Source organism: Typopeltis vanoorti, chromosome 18 (genome assembly GCF_054136105.1).
Source record: "Typopeltis vanoorti isolate ZY-2024b chromosome 18, IOZ_Tvanoo_1.0, whole genome shotgun sequence".
Lineage (NCBI taxonomy): Eukaryota > Metazoa > Arthropoda > Arachnida > Uropygi > Thelyphonidae > Typopeltis > Typopeltis vanoorti.
In genome coordinates, this window is record NC_143566.1 from 59853167 (window position 1) to 59875279 (window position 22113).

General features: G+C 36.0%; 1 protein-coding gene across 1 annotated transcript in view; it reads left to right on the forward strand.

Annotated features, from left to right (window-relative positions):
• The window catches only part of LOC150096707 (polyadenylate-binding protein-interacting protein 1-like), a 199580-nt gene that overhangs the window by 118679 nt on the left and 58788 nt on the right, over positions 1-22113 (forward strand). The window contains exon 7 of the mRNA XM_090408127.1: positions 15951-16072. Within this exon, the coding sequence (XP_090264253.1) occupies positions 15951-16072 (122 nt within the window). The remainder of the gene's footprint in view (positions 1-15950; positions 16073-22113) is intronic.

A 22113-nucleotide genomic window follows, 5' to 3' on the forward strand; every position in this document is an offset into this window, starting at 1 on the left:
CTTTACCAAGACAAACTCTGGGAACAAAAAGGAGGACTAGCAATGGGTTCACCTCTCTCACCAGCTCTAGCAAACCTCTATATGGAAAATTTTGAAAATAATGTTCTACAAAACTGGCACATCAAACCAAAAATTTGGCTCTGCTATGTGGACGATATCTTCATCATTTGGCCAGGAACAGCACTAGAACTGAATGCATTAAAAGGCTATCTTAATAACTTGCATCCTAACATAAAATTTACTCTGGAACTAGAAGAAAATAAAAAAACATCCTTATAGAAATAAATGAAAGAAAAAAACAGATTATTGTTCTCCATTTATAGAAAGCCAACAAACACGGGAAGATTCCTTCATGCTACCTCACATCACCATCCCAAGCAAAAAAAGGCCTCATGAAAACCTTGAGGGATAAAGCATACAGCATCCCCAGTGCAAAAAAAAAGCGGAAAGAAGAAATACAATATTTAACGCAGATTCTACAACTAAATGGTTTCAAAACTAAGACAATTAAGAAAATTCTCAATACAGCACCTACAAGAAACTTAAATAAACAAGACTTCAAGAATGCAGTCACCCTTCCTTATATCAAAAATGTAACAGATAAATTAGCCAAACATCTCTACAAGTACATAAAAGTGACTTTCCTGCCACTTGAAAAAATATCAAAATCTCTTCATCCTCCGAAACCTCCACATCACCCAATGAAAAAACCAGGAGTTTATAATATTCACTGTTCCTGTGGCATCTGCTATGTAGGGGAGATCGGGAGAAATCTGCATGAGCGGACATCAAAAGGACGTACAAAAAAAATAGAGAAAATAAGTCTGGCTTGGCATTTCACACAGCTTCTACTGATCATGATGTATTCTGGGACAGAACAAACATGTCCTACATTGATAAAAACTGTTTCACAAGAAAATTCAAAGAGGCAGCAAATATGATTAAAATTCCTACACAATGCAACAAAAATCAAGGCTTGATTTTAAATCAAGTTTGGTCAGCGTTTATTAAAAATTTACCCAGTTCAGACCTCGGACAGAGTGAAAATGACCCACAGAATGCGACATCAAATAGCATTATTTCCAGGCTAAAAAGTATTAACGGTTGTATAGATTTGTTGTTTGGTCTTTTAACAAACTTTTTTGATGTTCATAATACCAATAAATGAACTCATTTTTTCGTAATTTCTTATAGTTTGTGCTTTAAACTGTTATCTTTACCCCTGAAGATGTTAGTCTGACAACTAATGAAACTTGTCGGGTTTGTTTTTTAGTACTTGTTTAGTTTTAAAAAAGTCTTTTTTTAATAATAATGTGGTCACAAAACCGGAATGATTAGATTGAACTTCTTAACCACAGAAACCTCTCCATGATTATTAGGAATGTTTTCAGTTCTTTATTGGCAATCTTGGTTCAGGTGTGATGATTGTCATACTAAATTGACTAATGGTCGCTTATCAATGAATCTTTATCTTATCATATTCATATCTTTGTTATATTTGAAGCTCATTTGTGCAAGTTACATTACAGTGTCAGTCGACTATCAAAGGTACTATTCCCCACCTTTCTCTCTATCTGACCTTTTAGCCAATCATGGAGATTATTATTATTAAGAGAGACCTCCAGGGAGTGAAGAACTCATCAAGGAAGCCATGTTATTTGCACCAGCTATCATACCTGTTTAATTCATTCAAGCTACTTGCACACGCAACATTCAACAGCAATCCCTTCCAATAAAAAGTCATATCACCTCTATTTCTCCTGCTTACTAGTATCTGTAGTCTACAAATTCTCATCTTCACAATCCTGATATTTTTGACACTCTCCACTGTATCAGAATTACCACGGAAACTAGGAGACCAGACATGTGCACAGTAGTCCAAGTCGTGATGAGGAATAACGTATTTATCAACTTGCAAAGATGTTGTAGTCGCACAGTAGTCTTATTAAGGCTTTGTAAAGAGGCAAAATGACTTCTTCCTTATTGTTATATGTCAAGATTCGTTTCAGCATTGCCATTAATAAGACTACTGTGCTATTACAATTTTTGATATATGACCCTTGAACTTCAACTTCCTGTCTATTAAAACTCCAAAATTCCTAGCCTGATCAGTTTCATACTCGCACCATAATACGATGTTGGATATCATGCACTTTGGTCTGATTAGATATCCAACATCGTATTATGGTGGGAGTATGAAACTGATCAGGCTAGGAATTTTGGAGTTTTAATCAGTCCTTGGTTCGATGCTATTCAATTTGTACATAAATGACAGCCATTTTCACATGCCCACAGTTCCAGCCTATTCAAATCATTCTGAAAGTACTGTATATCAGCAGCACTCCTAATTACCCTACCTGTCTTTGCATCATCACCAAATAGCTGTATGTCACATGTCAAATCCTTCCCAATGTCATTAATGTACAAATTGAATAGCAACGAACCAAGGACTGATCCTTGAGGCGCACCACTGGTTACCTTGAATGTTGCAGATTCACCTCCCCCCCCCCATATACCACTTTTTGATATCTGTCAGTCAGCCATCTTCTTATCCATGCCAATAGTTTATAATCCAATCTCATATTCTCCAATTTATATAACAGTACTCCATGCTGTATTCTGTCGAAAGTCTTAGCAAAATCCAAAAGTCTCATGGTATATCCATTCCCCTCGTTTAGTTCAATGGTAACATTGTTATAGAATGTGAGCAAGTTGCCAAGACATCATCTTCCCTTAGTAAACCCATGTTGTTTATTGCAAAGTAGAGATTCACTGTCAACCAATTTTTCCAAAATCTTCACCACTCCTGAGATACAAATTGGTCGATAGTTGGATACATTGGTCTTTGCACCACCCTTGTGCAATGGGATTACCATACATTCTTTCCACTCCTGTGGAATCTCCCCTATTTTGAGACTCAAATTATATATCCTGGTCAAGGGAATCGGCAGCTCAGCTGAACATTCTTTTTAGCATTCCTGCTGATATCCCGTCAGTTCCTATTGTAGAATTCTTATTAGTTTGTGTAACAGCTCTAGTACTTCCTCCTCATCCACACGAGTTTTCTTATATGGTGAAGAGGTAGCAGTGAGTACAATGTTACATACATCAGGTTGATACCTTTTTAGCAAAATGGCTGGTCATTAGTTGAACAATCACTTCATCAGTCACCTGCATACCATCTGCATTCAATAGAGTTATCCTTTCAAATTCATTCTTTCTTTTACTTGCATCATAACAATAGAATTCAGCTGCAAGGGACCTGGTATACACCAGGTAAGTCTAGAGGAAGTGGTTGGTCTTTGTGGTTGGCCAAAATATTGGAAATATATATTAAAGTTTAATTTAATTTATATTCTAGTGTGCGTTGTGAATTCCTTAAGTTAATTAATAATACTCTATTTATTCTTTGAACTCAAGGGACAAGTTCTGATATAGCATCATTTAAGTATTTTTTAAACACTTGCCATGCACTGTCGATATCCTTCCCATCCAATAATTAATACCATGGCACAGAACCCAGCATACCCCATCAGATCGTCATAATTTCCTGCTTTGTAGTTCAGCATGTAACCTTTTCGGAATGGAACATCCATAAACATCCACTTCCCGAGTGAGTACCACATGATTACTGTCACCAACCAGAGGCAGAATAGTTAAGTCTTTACATGAAACCCCCTCTGATGCTTTAACCAAATCTAACACTCTCTGACCTAGAGTTCCTTCTGTCACATGCTGCTTGAGGAATTTGTCTAGCAACAGCTCAATAAATTCAGTTTCATTCTTTCATTCTTCTCATGCAATTTCATAGTTACCCAATTAATGTTTGGATAATTAAAGTCCCCCATTATGATTACTCTTCTCGCATCCATTGTATTTATTTGTTGATGCATTTCTTCATCACTAGTAACCAATCCACCGTGTCTATAACTACACCCCCACTGTGTATTTAATCTTGTTAGACTCCACTTCACACTAGATGGTTTCAAACCCACTGCCACATGAAAAAATTGTTACTAGTATTGCAGTCTTAGGTCTCAAATCTAACTAGATTCAAGACATTTGATATCATTATCAGCATGCCCCCACCTCATCTCTTATCCTGTCATCTTTCCTAAAAATAATACTGCACTCTTTGTACTTGATACCAGTTAGTAACTCTGCTTCTGATAGCTAGCCAGATCTCACTAATGCCTTTAATATGAGGTGCATATATATTAACCAAGGCAACAAACTACTATTTTGTTTCTGATACTCCAGCATTTGTGTACAGACATAACAAATGAATATGTAATTTTATTTTAGTTGGTTAGAATGTTTCAGATTTGCATTTGCGATGGTACGTTAACTTCAAAATCAGCATGCATTGTTTATCCAAAGAATGAAGCTCAAATATAAAAATGTTATTGTAAACATGTTTGTGTGTAATAGATACAAATTCTGTATATCAAGTAGTTCGCTTGATCTCTCTAAAGAGATCTGACATTCATACTCTTAGTATTATGATCAGTTAATTTCAATTATCGATATTTATTAAATTCTAATTAAATATACACAGGATATGTCTATTCTAAAATTGGATTATATGAGCTCAAAGAAATATTCTTTCACTCTCAGTTGAATTAAAATCTTAAGGATGACATTAAATACTTGAAATTTGCTATCCTCCTTTATTGTTTCTACTCATTCAATCTGTCTTCTCTTAAATTCTTCAAAATACAAAAGTTAAAAGGCTTCATGTAACTAATACTTGCATATGACTTCTTTCAGTAAGCAAGTTTCCTTAAACACCTTTCTGTCTTTTTGCTGAAGTAGGCATGAAGAATAATTGCTCAGACAGTTGGAGTACATTCATTTTAAGCAGTTACAAATGTTCTTCCAATCAGAATAACTTTACCACAGATTCTATCTTGTTTCTTGGAACATATTACTTCTCATGTACGAAGGCTTGATACGTTATTATTATATGGGCACCTCCATGGAGTCTGAAGACTCATCATGGGAGGCACAATCTATCATATCTTTCCTCGAATCCATTAACAAAGCACTCGCAACTAATTCTGGCAACCTATTCCACCATTTCACACTCTCCAAGCAAAAAAAATCTAGTCTTTGCACCCCCACTAACAACATTTTTATTCAATTTCCAGAGATGACCTCTTGTTCTGGTCCCGCTAACCAAGTGCTGAAATATTTCTCTTGCATCTATCCTATAAAACCCTTTAACCTCCCTACTGACTGAGGTGGATGAAATAGTGAGAACAAATCGCACTTCTTATCCATGTTATTCAATAGCTGTTACAGAATCGTATCCAGATTTAGCTGGACATCTATAGACGTGGCTGGTTGGGGTATTAAGCAACTTAAATGTTTGTCATATTCCATTCCTCTTTTCATCCAATATGGCAGTAGCACTATGCACTGCTTCTGCAATCCACACACCTTCAATTTATCCTCATAGGGAACATTTCACAGGCCTCTCACCATCTTGGTCACTCTCCCTCGAATCATTTCCACCACTTCCTCATCACCCAAGAAACCCAGGCGACCAGACTTGAGCGAAGTAATCCAGATGTGAGTGTATCAAAGCTTTATGGAGAGGAATCACAACTTCCTTATCTCTACCTGTTAATGTGTTCTTCAGTAGCCAAGTAATCTTATGGGCAACCTTAGCAATATGTCCTCTAAACTCTGTTGTTTTTGCCAGGGAACCAGGGCAAACAGCAAGAAGTCAGCAACTGGAACAAATATGAAAACTCACCCCAGCTCAACATCACCAGAGTTAAAGATCGGTACTATCAACATAAGAAACCTGAATGGCAAAGAAATGGAGCTAACTGAGGAATTAGATAAGTACCAGATCGACATAATAGGGTTGACTGAGACAAAAACTAGTGTGTTCTTTATGAGCAATAAATACAAAATGTTATATTCAAGCAATGACAATCAAGGAAAAGGAGTAGCCATGAGGCTAAATTTCTTGAATGGCAGGCAGTCTCAAGTAGAGTGATGTGGGCAAATATCAGAATGAGGAACTGGACAATGAGACTTATTTGTGCCTATGGTCCCACAGAAGGCTCTACTAAGATAGAAGTGGAAGAATTTTTTGAGGCTCTAGAGAAAGCTACTGACACAATGAAAAAGGGAAAGTTGGTCCTTATTGGGGATCTAAATAGCAGAGTAGGAAGTGATTGTCAGACATAGAAAAATATTTTTGGAAAATTTAGAGAAAAGAGCAAAGCTAATAATAATGGCAAATACCTGTTGGATTTCTGCTCAGGACATGGACTGGTTATTACTAACACCATGTTCCAACATAAAAAATGTGCACAAATTCACATGGAGAGAAGAGGCAAGGAATAAGAAAAGTCTCATTGACTATGTTATTGTTGATAGTGATGTTTTCTCCCTGGTGCAGGACACCAGGGTTTACAGAGGATTTGAAATTGAAAGTGTTCATTATTTAGTCTTGAGCAGGATAAAATTGAATTTCATATCGAAAAGAATATCATGTAAGAAAGTTTTAAAGCGAATAAAAGTTGAGCAGCTCTCAGATTTGAACTGTAGACTAAAATACCTAAAGATTATTGAAGACAAAATTAGAGTTTGAGAACAGGAACCAAACTTTAGAGATTCATTGGCAAGTTTTGAAGAAAACCTTAATTGATTCAGGCAGAGAGGCATGTGGTGAGGCTGTCTGCAAGGATAGAAAAATCAGAACTCCATGGTGGACACAGGAAGTTAAAGAGGCAGTGAAGGAAAAGAAGAAATCATATCAAAGGTTCCTGGAAAATAAGTCAGCTTGTGCTCTTAGAGAATAGAGACAAGTGTAAGAAAGCTAAACATTGTGTAAAACTAGCTAAACAAAATTTATGGGAGGACTTTGGCAAGAACATAGAAAATAAATATCAAGAAGCTGGCAAAATATTCTGGAGGTTGTTGAAGCTTAGAAATGGAGGAAAGAGTGCTGTAAAAGGAATTGGAGATGATAAAGGTGACATGAAAACAAGAGAAAAGGATATCCTTTAAGTATGGAGTAATTAATTTGAATTACTTCAAAAAATTGCTAAATGAAACAAGCAGTGATAGCACAGTGGTAAAAAATACACAACAGGCATACAGTCAGGAATACATATCAATACTTGATGTAGAAAAAGCTAAGAAAGGCTTTAAATGTGGAAAGGCAGCAGGAGTAGATGATATTCGACCAGAAATGCTTAAGTATGGTGGTATAAAAGTCTTTCAGTGGCTGCACTTCATAGTTCAGAAGTCCTGGACAGAGAGACGAATTCCCGATGATTGGAGTAGAGTACCCATTATATAAAAAGGGAAATAAAACTGAATGTGAGAGGTATTTCCGTACTGAGTGTTCCTGGTAAGATTTATGCAAGTATGCTTGAGAAACAGTTGAGAAGAATTATGGAAGAAAAGCTTGGTGAAGAACAAGCTGGATTCAACCAAATAGAGGTTGTCAGGATCAGATCTTCGAGTTACGACAAATAGTTGAAAAATCAGGGGAATGTAACAAAGATCTGTATTTAAGTTTTGTCGATCTGGAAAAGGCATATGACAAGGTGCCAAAAGAGAAGCTATTCAATATGCTACAGTTATATGGTGTTAATGGGGCATTATATCAAGCAATACAATACTTAGTCTTTATTTGAGTTGTAAGTCAGCAGTTAGAATTGAAGGAAGTACAGGAAGATGGTTTAATGTTGAATCTGATTTGAGACAAGGATGTACATTATCCCCTCTGTTATTCATTATCTATATGGATCACGTTATGAAGGAAAGTGGTATTAAACATATTAAAGTTGGAGATGTTAATTTAAGCTTTTTGCTTTATGCGGATGATGTTATACTTCTAAATAAATCCGCTACAAGTCTGCAAGATTCTCTGACTAAATTGAATAGCTGTTGTAATAGATATGGTATGAAGGTCAGCAATAAAAAGACAAACACAATGAAAATAGGTAGAATTGCTGAAAATGTCAACTATGTTGTGAATGGAGAACCTATAGAACAAGTAAAACATTTCAGCTACTTAGGCATGATTTTTAGTGAAGATGATAAATTAAATAAGGAAATAGATAACAGAATCAACAAAGCTGGTATGGTAGGAAGTCAATTGAATAAATTCATATGGAATAAGAGAGACATTTGTCGGAACACTAAATTAGCTGTATACAAGACACTGTTCAAACCAGTTTTAACTTATGGGTCAGATGTAAAACACTTGACCGAAGACTAGAGACCGCAGATATGAGAGTGCTGAGAAAGATTATAGTGGTGAACAGATGGCATCAATGGCAATATCATATTAAACACGAGGATATTAGGAAAGAACTTGACATTGTCAGCATCCAGGATTGCATTAGCAGAGCTAATCTCAGGTGGTATGGTCACTTAAACAGAATGGGCGAAGAAACATTAGCAAAACAAGTGTTCTCTGCCAGGTTGGCAGGAAAACGACCCAGAGGAAGACCAAGATATATGTGGATTGATACGGTACAAGTGCCTTAGACGATAGAAATATAAGATCTGATAATGTTGGAGTGTTGACAAGTAACAGGCTGATTTGGAGGAAAATTGTAGATAGGAAGTTAGTAATGATATAAATTTTTCATGTAGTACTATCATATCCTGTACACCCCTTAAGGGTACATGGCAGGAATTTGATGATGATGAACTCTCTGTCTACCACCACCCCTAAATATCTAGCTTCATCTATTTCCTGAAGTACAGTGTGCCATCAATGTGATACACTGCTTGTAATTTATTTATCCCAAAATGCATAACTTTATACATTTTTCAACATTAAACTGACATCCGTTAACTTTTGCCTATACTGACAGCCTATTTAAATTGTCCTGCAAGCTCTCCACATCGCCTTGATTAACTGTTACTCTACCTAATTTCGCATCATCAGCAAACAACTAAATATTTCCTTTCAGGTTATTTCCTATATCATTTATGTACAAAATAAACAGCAATTGTCCTTGGCAACTGAACCATGGGGTATTCTATCAAATGCCTTTGACAGATTTCCCTGCAAAATCATTGTATAGCCATTTCCTTTATCCAACTCAGCTATTACTCCGTTATAAAAAGTTAATAAATTACTACGGTATGACCAACCCTTCACTAAGCCATGTTACCCCTCATACAGTATCATATTTTTATCTACCCATGCTTGAATTCTCTTTTTTACCAATTTTTCTAATACTTTTACCACCATGCCTGAGATACTGATTGGACCATAAATTACTACTGTAGTCTTAGAAACCTCCCTTATGCAAAGGAATTTTTTTGCCCTCTTTCCACTCCCTTGGAACTCAACCAGAGCCGAGACTTAAATTTAACAGCTTAGTCAAAGGCATTGCCGCTTCCCTTGCACATTCTTGCAAAACCCTATCTAACATTCCATCTAATCCCACTGCTGTATTTACATTGAAATTCTGCAATATCCTAAGAACCTCCAATTCATCTATCTCTGTTCCCACATTAATGTCTGTCACAGGTTAAAGCAGTAACTCAACTATTTTATCCACTTCTTTCTCCTCGTAACCATCAACACTAATTAAGGTTAATCTTTCATAGTCATTCTTCCTCTTACTTGCTACATAACAAAAGAACTCTTTGGTGTTTCCTTTGGTCTGCTTGGCACCATTCTTCTCATAATCTGATTTTGCCTTTCTTGCCTGAGCTTTGTAATGTTCTTGAGTTTGCTTGTCACCTTTCTTTTTATATACCCTCCACAGCATTTTCTTCTTATGCAGCTCATGCTTAATGATATTACTCATCTAACTCCTATCCGATTAACCCTCTTTATCCTAGGTATACATACATAGTTTATCTGCAATATGATACAATGTGAAAAGGGAAAAGAGATTTATTGAAAATTAAATATTGCAAATTATAGTCGTCCAAGTCTATCTTGAGCTAACTGGTAGATGTCAGATGGAGTTTTGCAGTTCAGCTTACTGATGGTTTCACATCAGTAGGCTGAACTGCAAAATGTTGATGCCAAAGCCATCTGAGTTGTAATTTTTTGACTATACTGACAAGTGGTTCTTGCTTAGCCAGATTTAGCACAGCAGATGCAGTCCATCTAGGTGTATCCAAGGATCAGTCTGAGACATGTAGTTCCAAAGGAGTTAATTAGATCTGTAGTTTGAGACCCATACAAGAAGATGAATCTACTGGTTGCACGGTATAGTCTTAATTTTGTCTTTAATGATACTAATGATTTCCAAATGGGGCAGAGTTTGTTACGGAAGACTAGAGCCAGCTGTTTATGTTTTCTGATATCATTTTCTGTATTGCTGATGTACGATCCAAGGTATTGAAAGTCCTTTACTCTTTCTCAGGGTTTATTGTTGATATGAAGTATAAAGTTTTCGCAACCTATTGAGAATACTTTGGACTTTTGGATGTTGATCTGCAGACCAATAAGTTTAGCCTGTGCCTCTAGTAGACTAAGATGTTTTTGTGCATTTGTTAGTTCTGTATCAATAAGTACAACATCATCTGCAAAGCTAAGATCAGTTATTTGCATGGTGTGGGTGGATGTTTTAATGTTAAAACCAAGATCTGTGTGGATGGTCCAGAAGATGTAGTCCAAGCATATTAAAAACAAATAAGGTACTAGTACATCACCTTGCAGGACTCCTGTTGTCACCGGAAATGATTCAGATGTTTCTGTTTTAAAGATTACTGTAGCATTGTAATCTTTATAAGGTGCTGAGATTGCTTGTATGAGTTTTGAGGGTAGACCATAGAAGCTGAGTATTTTAAACATTGCTTTTCTATTAATGGAGTCAAAGACTTTTTTGAAGTCTATAAAGGTTAAAATGAGTGGTAAGTTTTTATCACGTGAACCTGCTATGATTCTTTTGATGCAATGTATCTGTTCTATCGTTTTTTTAGAAATCCAGCTTGGTTTTTTCTTAAAAGTGGTGTTAAGTAAAGTTTTATTCTATTGAGTATCATCCTGTTGTAGATTTTAATTGTGGTTGATAGCAAAGTAATACCTTGGTAGTTATCCATTCTATTAAGACTGTCCTTTTTGGGTATAGGGACAATAAGGCCTTGTTTCCATTGTTGAGGTATTATTCCAGTATTTAAAGCTTGATTCATTATGGCAAGGAGATTGGAATATGTATTATACCGAGCATTTTTAAAAGTTTCTGCTCTAATTCCATCATTCCCTGGGGAGGGACTTTCCTGCTTTGGTTTGATCTGTTGCTATTTTTAGTTCCTTTTCAGTGAAGTCTTCACACAATTTATTGGTAGATTCAGGTCTGTTAGCTGACTTGAAACCGAGTGGCATGCAACTCTGCTGTATAATTACAATCAAGTGGGATCTGGTTGGAGATAGTAATGCTAGGAAACACAGCATGACAGCCAACACAAGTATCGGTTCTTGAGCCATCAGTATAGTTAAACAATTGCAGATAGACAGATGGAGTATGAGACATTCTGTAGTTGACAAAATGAGAGGTTGCAGAATGGAGTGCAAACCTGCCATGGAGGGACGCTGTTATGTTTGGGGTAGGCAATGTTGTCAACATTCAGACCAACAGCTTGCATAGTCTCTTTAACATGCATACCAAAAGGACGTCTGGCAGTCTAATGTGTGATATTGAGCTTCCCACTGCAGAGAAAAGAGATTATTCCATGTAGGATGATCTGGAAGAGATTTTATCTTTAAGGCATAATTAAGAGACAATTGTTTCTGTCTCTGGTTCATTTGTTTCAACATAAACTTTGAGTGGGTAATGTGCAAAAGGCACCAGTAGCTATACATATACCCTGATGATGGATGGGATCCAACCATTGCAGGTCATTCTGCCTTGCAGTACCATAGACTTGAGTTCCATAATCCAGCTTTGAACGTGTAAGTGCATGATAAAGATGAAGCAGTGAGATCGATCGGCACCCCATTCAGTAGAGGATAGAGTACAAAGGCGATTCAATGCTCTGCTCTCTTGCCCTTTTCTCTTAGTTGACAGATGTGCACAAGGAATGCAAGTTTTCTGTCAAAGACGAGTCCCAAGAAATTGGTTTCTGTTACTACTGGAATAACAGTTTGTCCCATTCTTAATTCAGGATCTGGGTGAAAAGTGCATTTTTGACACTTTTTCTGTTGAAAATCTGAACCCATTACTAAGAGTCCATAGAGAAACACAATCACTTGCTTGCTTTGATTGTGTGGAAAGTTGTCTTCCAGTTACCCTCATGTTACAAGAGTGACAGTAAATTATGATGTCATCAACACATAAAGCATTTTCTACAGTGGGAGGAAACTGTTCAGTGATTGAGTTAACTTTGATAGCAAAAAGTGTCGCACTTAAGACAGCATGCACCTTGGGAAACCTGATTCTTGATGCTATGACAGAGATAGTGTACTGCTCGCTCTGACTTGGAAATTTTGCCCAGACAAAGTTTTTAATAAATATAGGAAGGTCTCCTCTGAGACTTAGATTATAGAGGTCTTTTAATATGCCATATCTCCAGGCTGTCGTAAGCTTTTTCCATGTAAAAAAAAAAACATCCAGATGTGTTCTTGCTTTAGAAATGTATCTCTTATACAAGTTTCTGAACAAACCAAATGGTTTAAAGTTGAACAATGTCTATGGAAGCCACATTGTATATTGGAGAGAAGATCATTGCTTTCTAAATACCAGAGAAGTCTGGTATTGACTATTTTCTCTTAATATGTTACAAAGACAGTTGGTCAGAGCAATAGGTTGATAATTATTTGCTCGTGCTGAATCTTTTCCTAGTTTTGGGATAGCAATGACAACTGGCTTAATCAAGAAACTCTTCCTCTGCAAGTCTTATTGTATACTAAGAGAAGGAGATCCACAGAAGATGATGGTACATGTTTTATCATTTCATAATAGATGTCATCAGAGCATTAAGATGAGACAGTAAGAGAGCTGTTTTTTTTTAGTTCCTCTTTAAAAATGGCTGATTATATGGTTCAAGCCCATTGGTAGAAAAATTTAGCCTTTGTTTCTTTTGCTGCTCTTTCTATATTGAAAATTCAGGAGAATATGAAGATGTTACTGAGATTCTGGCAAAATTTTCTCAAGTGTCTGCGATAGTTTGGGGATCAGCAATAGCACTTCCATTATGGTCTAAGGTAGGCAAATGTGTCTTATATCTACCTTTCATTATTCTGGATTTTATCCCATACAACTTTTGCTGGTCATTTGATTAATTGAGGTAAATTGGATCGAGGATTGATTTTGATCCTGATGTCACACTTAACATGCTTTGTCACAAACAACATTTAAAAGCTTATTAAATTTGATAGCTATGCTCTGTGTTGATCTTTATGGCTGTCTGGCATTCTGAGTTCTACCAAGGCTTTGGATAGAGTGGAAATCGGGATGTTCTTAGAATGGAGACTGTTGCTGCTTGGACAATGCAGCCTGTTACATACTTTACTGCTTCACTGATAGGTGTTTGAATGTATCAGCATTAAATTTTTCAAGATGGGAAAAAGTGTTCCAGTCAGCCTGGTCCATTTTCCATATGGGCATCTGTGTAGGGGAACATGGATCCTCCTGTGAAGACATTGTGCAAGGAACACAAAGTAATTGCTTCAGCATATGTTCTCTTTGACATCCCATGTGAGCAGTGGAAGAATGGAAAGGGAGCAAATTGTATGACTTATTGCAGAATATGAGTGGGTGGACATGTCAAAAGGGTGATGTCATTGTCAAGGATTCTTTCAATGATTCAACCTTGTGTTTTTTGTATTGGTACTACCCCACTGAGTATCGTGACCATTAAAGTTACCTGTAAGAAGTATGGATTCAGGCAGTTGCAAGATAAGGTTATCAAGATAGATTTCATTTATCTTAGCACTTGGTGATAAATAAATTGAACATGCTGTAATAAGAAATACCACAGATAGGCAAACTACTACTGCTTCCAGAGCAGTATTAAGTTGGACATGATGGAAAGGAGTATGACTGCCCACTAGGATAACTACTTTTCCACGAGCAGGACTACCTCCAGTTCTGTCCTTGCATATAACAGTGAAATTCCTTAAGGTAGGGTCCTCATTGGGTCTTAAATATGTTTCCTGTAGACAGAAACAGAAAGATTCTTGTTTTTGCAATAAGATATTGATATTCTGGCAAAATCCACAACAGTTCCATTGCAAAAAAAATTTCTTATTGTTTTGGCTTTAGACTTGTCTGGTTTTCAGGAGGCTCAGGACTTACTTATGTGAGGTATATATTTATCATTTGGTTTTGGGAAGTATGGATGGCCAGTGTCCATTTCCTTCCTTTGGTAAAATATTCAATGCATCTGATGTGTCAATCAGTTGGCAAGTTTAATTTACTTTCAGTAAATACCAAAGTATCCATTTTTTTTGTGGAGATCTCTTGGTGATATCTTTAAATGATATTTTTGCCATAATTTTTTTGACAAGTGGTTTCTCATCAATGATCATAAAGTTCAGGTATGGTGAAATAGACATAAGAGTTAGTTGCTGTTGGCACTTTCTTAATTGTCACCTTCTCAGCATATGAGGATCTCAGAGAAGGTATGGCAATGGCTAACTTTCTTTTTGCATCCTGATATACGTTTTGTTCTGTTTTAATTTTTTGTATTTCTTTTTCATCTTTTCACCTCTGACATGCATAAGAGTAAGCTGGATGGTCTCTGACAGTTGACACATTTAGCTTTTTTGCAGAGCAAGATTTGTTATCATGCTCTTTATTACCATATTATTCAGGTGGTAGAGCCATGACAGGCAGTTTGGGCATGCCCATGTTTCTGACATTTAAAACATCTTAGTGGATTAGGGATGTGTGCTCTAACAGGACAGTTTAGGTACCCTGCTTTTACAGATGTTGGAGGCTTGGATGTATCAAAAGTAAGGATAATCCAGTTGGAACCATCCCTATCAGGATGCACCTCACAACCTGTCACTCCCTGATCTTTAAGATCTGAACATATCTCATCAGGAACATTGAGGAGATCCCATTCTGATAGTCACTTCTCTATAAGAATTGAGTGTTTTATGAGGTGTTACTGTGATTGCTATTCCACCTCAGTATTTTATTACTTTCATTTCTGGAAATTTTCTCTGTTCCGAGTTACGTGATTTCTTTCTTGCTTCCTTGCAGGGCGTGAGAGCATTCCAGTTACGCAGAGTTCAGTGGGTGCACATGCGCTGTCATTGACAATCACAGCTGTGTTCCTGTTCGTTTAAACTTTCCAGTTGTTGTCACGGTTGTTGTGAACGGTGATAAATTTCTGCCATTTAATTTTCTCTAAATTTCTTGGCAAATTATGGCTGAAAAATGTCAGCATTGCTACAATATTGCATACAAGCTACACGTGATTGCATATGCTAAAGAACATGGAAACAGGGCTGTAGAGAGGCATTTCGGGCCACCCCAACTGAGAAAATGACAAGAACTCGGATAAAGTTTTTTCCTAAAAAATGTGTACAAAAAGGGGGTGCGTCTTATACGCCAGAAAATATGGTAATTTTTTTTTTTTTTTTTTTGTTGAAGTTATTTTTTACTAGAACCTTAATGTATTTAGACCATGAAACTCAACATCATGTACATGCAGTTTATGCATTTACCTTGTTGAATCTACAAAATAAAACTTTCACCTTTGCTTAGTATCAAGAGCATCTTCAGTATGGCTCTCTCTCTAATAGTTTAATTTGAAAGTCATACTAAAGATGCCTTTGATTCTAGGGTGAAAAGAGTTGCCTCAGTCCTGAAAATAGTTCAGGCACAAACTTGTTTGCTTGCTTGGATAAAGGATTAGACCAAGTATGTAATTTCTTAGTATCTTTAATTTATTTGGAATAGATTTATAACAGATTATCTGACCTATTATTGGGTTTTCAGAATGAGCCCACCATTTTATATATTAACTTATCTATGTGATGTTTTTAATTTTAGCTTGTTGGAGCATATTTGGAAGATTTTGAAAGAATGAAAATTTCTAATGAAGGAAGTGCACCTCATCTTGATTCAATTATCAGTTCCATCAAAGAACTGGCTTGCAATAATGAATATTCCAGGTATTTTTTCTTTAGCTGCTTATTATAAAAAATTATAATTTTGATACTCAATCTTTGTATTAAGAAAATTAAGTATAATTGCTGAAAATATCTCTTAAATTGCCTCCTTTTAATCGTTTTTATCCAAAACTTTTATCCTCCTTTCGACAGTTTTTATCTCTATCTTGTATTCTTGATTTTATTCATTTGAACTCAACAAATCTGAAATAGGAAATCTGAACATGTTCAAAGAATGAAAACAGAAAGATTACCAAAATAAGCCTTAAAGTACAAGTCGTTAGGAAAAAGAAAACCAGGACATCCTCTTAATCGATTCAATGATGACGTCTAAGGCCACAACAGGCCATGCTAGGCCTAAATCCTTGATACGCATGATGATGAAATCTGAAATAGGTCATGTCATAAAAATAAAGTATTTATACTCCCTTGTTTATTTTATGAAAATGTTCCTAATCTAAATATCACATCTACAATCTGAAATCTAATACCTATAATATACTGACAAAATATTCATCTTACTGAGTTACCTAGCATTTCCCCTCAAATCCGTAGGCTTAACTCGATGTCGGACATTAGAAGTACGATGATCAATTCTTATTTCTCTCAGAAGAGACAAACAAGTTAGGTCTTTGTGCATCGTAACCATTCAACTGGCCATATGCACAAATATCAAGTTTATGCTGCTTCATGTTATTTCAGCGATATCAGAACCTTTTTTTTTTTTTTTTTTCAATAGACTCCTCAGTCTTGTTTTTATTTATGTGTAAGCATGTCATTGCTGGCATGGTGGTTAAAATAAGTAAATACATCCAGTCCTTTTTAACATTTTTTTTTCCTTTTTTCTAAAATGTTTAAAATAAAGCTTTGACTGGAATTTTTCAGTAATTATAGGGAGTAAATTGCTGTATAGCCTACATACTTTTGATATTAAACACATCCACAGTATTATGTTAGTACTGTGGATGTGTTATTATTCCCTAGCAGCCCAAAGTGAATGTTTACAATCCTTCATATTTGGGACTCACATACATAAAATGTATAGCAACATTTTTGAAATTGTTATAATTCTTGACCACAGATTAATGAATAACTAACTCTTAGAAGTATTGGTCAAGTGGTAATAAACTATTTAATAACCAACTAGTTTTGCCGGCTATTGCTGTCGGCATCTTCAGGGTACAAATAAGGTAGGCAAAGTAAATTACAAGCTACATGTTAACTGACAATTCTAATTCATTAACAAAATAGTACTGAACGTGAAACAATACACGTGTCGCGGATACATGATTTACTTGTTGAGAAACATTTTGTAGTTGGCGCTGAAGTTCATTTCATGTGTGCTTAGTGATCTGATTAAGGTCTTCCATATATCAGGTAGGATTAAACCTTGATTCCTGTTGAAGTTTTTTGTGGAATGGGCGACTGTAGCTGCTTCTTTGAAGATTCTGGAACGGTAGTTTTCTTCCGTTCAATAATTATTCCATTCAATAATGTGGTTGGTTGTAGAGAAGTGGAAAGAAAGGCCAGATATATCTTGTCTGTTATTTCTTACATAACCGATGTCTCATTTCGAAGCTTCTAGACGTCTGACCAGTGTAACTAAGACCACAGGAACAAGGAATGTTGTAAACTCCAGCATACTTGTAGAAAAGATGGAAGTCTTTCGGTGATCTTAGAAATTTCTGAATAGTTTCAATTGGCTTGAAGGTCACTCTAATATTGTGTGGTTTTAGGAGGAGAGCCAGTTTTTTGGAAATGGTACCAACGTATGGAATAGTTATAGTGGTGATATATTGGGTGACATTATGTTGTCTTTGTAGTATGTCAGAGAAGAGAATCTTGTTGATGAGTCTTCTAGGATAGCCATTTAAGGGTAGGTCGTTGGATATTGTAGATCATTTTGGTCCGTAGTAAACTGTATAGCTCTTTTCTTTAGCATATGAATAATGCTAAGTTTTTGGCAGATGTGATGTGATGAGCTGAAGTGTAGTTTTTGTACGTTTTTGTATTTGTATGAAAACCTACAAATATCAAGTATTTGTAGGTTTTCTATAAACAGATAAGTTGACGCTGTTATTTTCTTGTTTCTTTATTATTATGTCCAGGAATGGTAGTTTTTTTGTCCTTTTCAAGTTCTAGTGTGAATTTGATAGTATGGTGGAATGAATTGATTTTGTTTAGGTAATCCAATAGCTCTTCTCTTCCTTTTTGTGGCTCCATATGATAAAGATGTCATCTACATATCTAAACCATGCTGTAGGTTTTGGGTTAATCTGATATAAGATTTTAGTTTCAAGATCTTCCATAAATAGGTCAGCACAAGAGGGTGAGAGCGGACTACCCATAGCCAATCCGGTTAATTGTTTGTAAATGGTTTTCTTCCATACAAAATAGAAGTTAAACAGTGACTAAACAATGAAGTGATGTCTTGTGGGAACAAATTGTCTAAGATGTTGATGACTTCAACTACTGGAATGTTGATAAACAGGGAAGTAACATCAAGGCTAGCAAGTATATTATCTTCAGAGATAGGGACGTTTTTTAATTTTCAATAAAATGTTGAGAGTTTTTAATATAAGTATCTGAGTTATGGATGTGTTGTTGTAGAATTTTGGCTCGATGTTTAGACAGTAAATAAGTTAGAGAATTGATTCCATCTACAATGGGGCGTAATGGGGAGCGATTATGCCCCATTGTAGATAGGGAACTTTTGGAACGCCGTACAGTCTAGGAGTTAGAGGATGCATAGATTTTAACTTTTTAATTAAATCTGTAGGCCAGTTTGTCATTCAACGTAATAGTTCATTGGTGTCGTTATGATTTTTTAACGTTGGATCTGTATTAAGGACATTATAGACGGATGTATCTGATAACAGATTGTTAAGTTTATCTTCATAGTCTTTTGTGTTTAAGATGACAGTACTATTTCCCTTGTCTGCTTTAAATATGTCTTTGTTATTCTTTAAGTTGAGCAGGGTTCTTTTTTCCATAGGGGTGAAATTTGTATGTGGAGATCTGGAAGGAGACGATAGGATTATGCTGCTTTTCAATCTAAGGTCATTAGCTGTAAGTTGTGGTACTAATGAAATAGCTTTCTCTAAATTGCAGATGAAATCTACTTTGGGTATTACAACAGGTGTTAAGGCAAAATTGAAGCCTTCTTTGAGAATAGCGATCTCAGGTTTTGTTAGTATGTGCTTTGATTGATTAACAATCACTTGGTTATCTGGTGGAGAAGGTTTAGACTCACTATGATTAGTACAGATAATTGAATTTCTTTATTTGCGTCTGTTTGCTATTTCTGAAGGTTTTATCATAACTTGTGTAAATCATATTATCTAGAAGTCGCCAAATATCTTCGTCAACAGTATTAGAGATGTCTGTAAAGAACTCATAACATTTTGAGTCTATTTGGCTTAGTGTGAATCTTGTATGACGTATTCTTTCACGTAGAAGGGAGAGTGGTGTTACATTTTAAAAAGTTCAAGATGGCATACCTTCCGTTTAGTAATCTCATAGATTCTGTTCATATTTGAAATTGTTAATTCTTGACCATGGATTAATGAATAACTAACTCTTATTTAGAAGTATTGGTCAAGTGGTAATAAACTATTTTTTATTTGGATTTTGGTTCACCAAATATAGGAGCAATATTATTTGGCTGGGCAGATTTGGGCTTTGTATAGAGTTAGCAGGTGTGAAGTAGTGTCTTGTGCAAAAAAGTACACCAAGTTTTTTGGCTTCTGCAGAAGCTATAGTTGAAATGTGGTTGTTCCAGGAAAGATCGGAGGTGTAGGTCAGTCCAAGAAGAGAAATCTGGATGATGACCTGGGCAAAGTTCTCTCCACACTACCAAGAACGGCTCCCTTCATGTCGCCCACAGTCTTCTGACAAAAACAAATCCAAAGAATCCTCAATAACCTGAACACAAACAAAGCATCTGGTCCTGGTGGTATCTCACCTATTGTGTTAAGATCCCTTACCATCAAGGCTGGAGGTAAGGGATCTTTCTTGAGAGATTAGACAGGACTGAGTTTTGGTGGCATTGAAGTTTATAAGGTTGTCCATGTTCCATAGGAATATTGCTAGATCTGAGTTCAGATCATTGGTTGTGGTAGATTTTGAGGATTTTAATACTTGAGCACTACAAGGTTTGTCGAATGAAAAGCAGAAATGGAGTGTACTATCATCAGCAAAGCTATGGATAGGATTGGAAGTCTGAGAGAGTGAGCAGGCATTTGTATACAAGAGGAAAAGGGTGGATGTCATGGTGGACGGTTTATTCTCCTCAGATTTCTCCACTCCTACATTGGTGGAGAAATCTGAGGAGAATAAACCGTCCACTATGACACAGCAAGAAACCAGTGAGTAAGGCAGACCATGGCCCCTGTGCCAAATCCAAACAACACAATACAGGATATTGTGATAGTACTAAATTAAAAAGTTACATCATTATTAACTTCCTGTTGACAATTTTCTTCAATTAATCTTATCTATCCAAGATTCCAATCTGATCTTATATTTCTTCTTCTAAGACACTATTATTATTATTAACTTCCTGTTGACAATTTTCTTCAATTAATCTTATCTATCAAGATTCCAATCTGATCTTATATTTCTCTCTTCTGAGACACTTACTGTATCAATTCACTTAGATCTTGATCTTCCTCTGTCTTTTTCCTGCCATCCTGGCAAAGAACACTTGTTTTGTTAACTCTTCTCCTCTCATTCTGTTTAAGTGACCAATACCACCTGAAATTAGATCTACTAACAATGTCAAGATCTTTCCTAATGTCTTCGATTTTAATATGATACTGCTACTGATGCCATCTGTGATCTCCAGTCTTTGACCAAGTATCTTAGTTCTAACCTTGTTCTCAAATCTAAGTTAAAATAGATTTGAATACCGTCTTGTATTCAAATCGAAAGAAACAACAAATTATCCTTTCTACACTTTCTTCTCATCTACTCGCCATTTAATGACATCAGTGAATCGAAAGCCCACTTTCACTGGACTACATTCTTCAGCAATCTGCACACCATCATTCTCAAAAGACAGGAATTATAAAATCTTTATTTCGATGTGTTAATACTATTTGTTAGACTCATCCAAATGACTTCTCAGAAAGGACCCATCTGTTTGACTCCTCCAAACCTAACCTAAATAACAAGGAAACAATGTCTAGTTCCAATCCCATAGATTTCAGACATTACAGAACCAATTTCCAGAATTTCTTCATGCCATGGTACTGCTTTGAGCTGCCTCAAGTGTATCGTAATCACCCACCTTGTCATTCCACATATATTCATTAAAAGGGATTTCCGCATTTAATGACATCAGTGAATCGAAAGCCCATTTTCACTGAACTCTACATTCTTCAGCAATCTGCACACCATCCTTCTCAAAAGACAGGAATTATAAAATCTTTATTTTGATGTTAGACTCATCAAATGACTTCTCAGAAAGGAATTCATCTGCTTGACTCCTCCTAACCTAAATAACAAGGAAGCAATATGTCTTGTTCCAATCCCATAGATTTTAGACATTTCAGAACCGATTTCCAGAATTCTGAAGTAAATTTAGTGACTACTTTTATACCTATCAATAAACTATCAACTTGTTCTCCTCTTCAAGAGATAAATGCTCACTGATGTCTCTCCCTGATGTATACCAAGTTTCTCATGACTCCCATCTATCCTACTTCAGACAAACTGGATGTTTATAGAGAATACAAGAACATCAATCATATGTTTACCACAGGAAATCTGATAAATCTGACTTGACTCAACATGGAATAGACACTATATTCTTTGGTCTGAAACGTGCCTACTACATTGTCGGAACAGATTTTAGCATTTGTTTAAAGAGCGACAAGTCCTTGTTTCATTGCCTGAACTTGAATCAGAACAACTGCCTATCTTTCTGTAAAATATGGCAACCTCTTAGAACAACACTTTTTAAAGTTATGTTTCCTTGGTTATAACATTATGCTGTTGTAAGTATAACATCACGTGGCTCTTTCTGTTTCAAACAATCCATT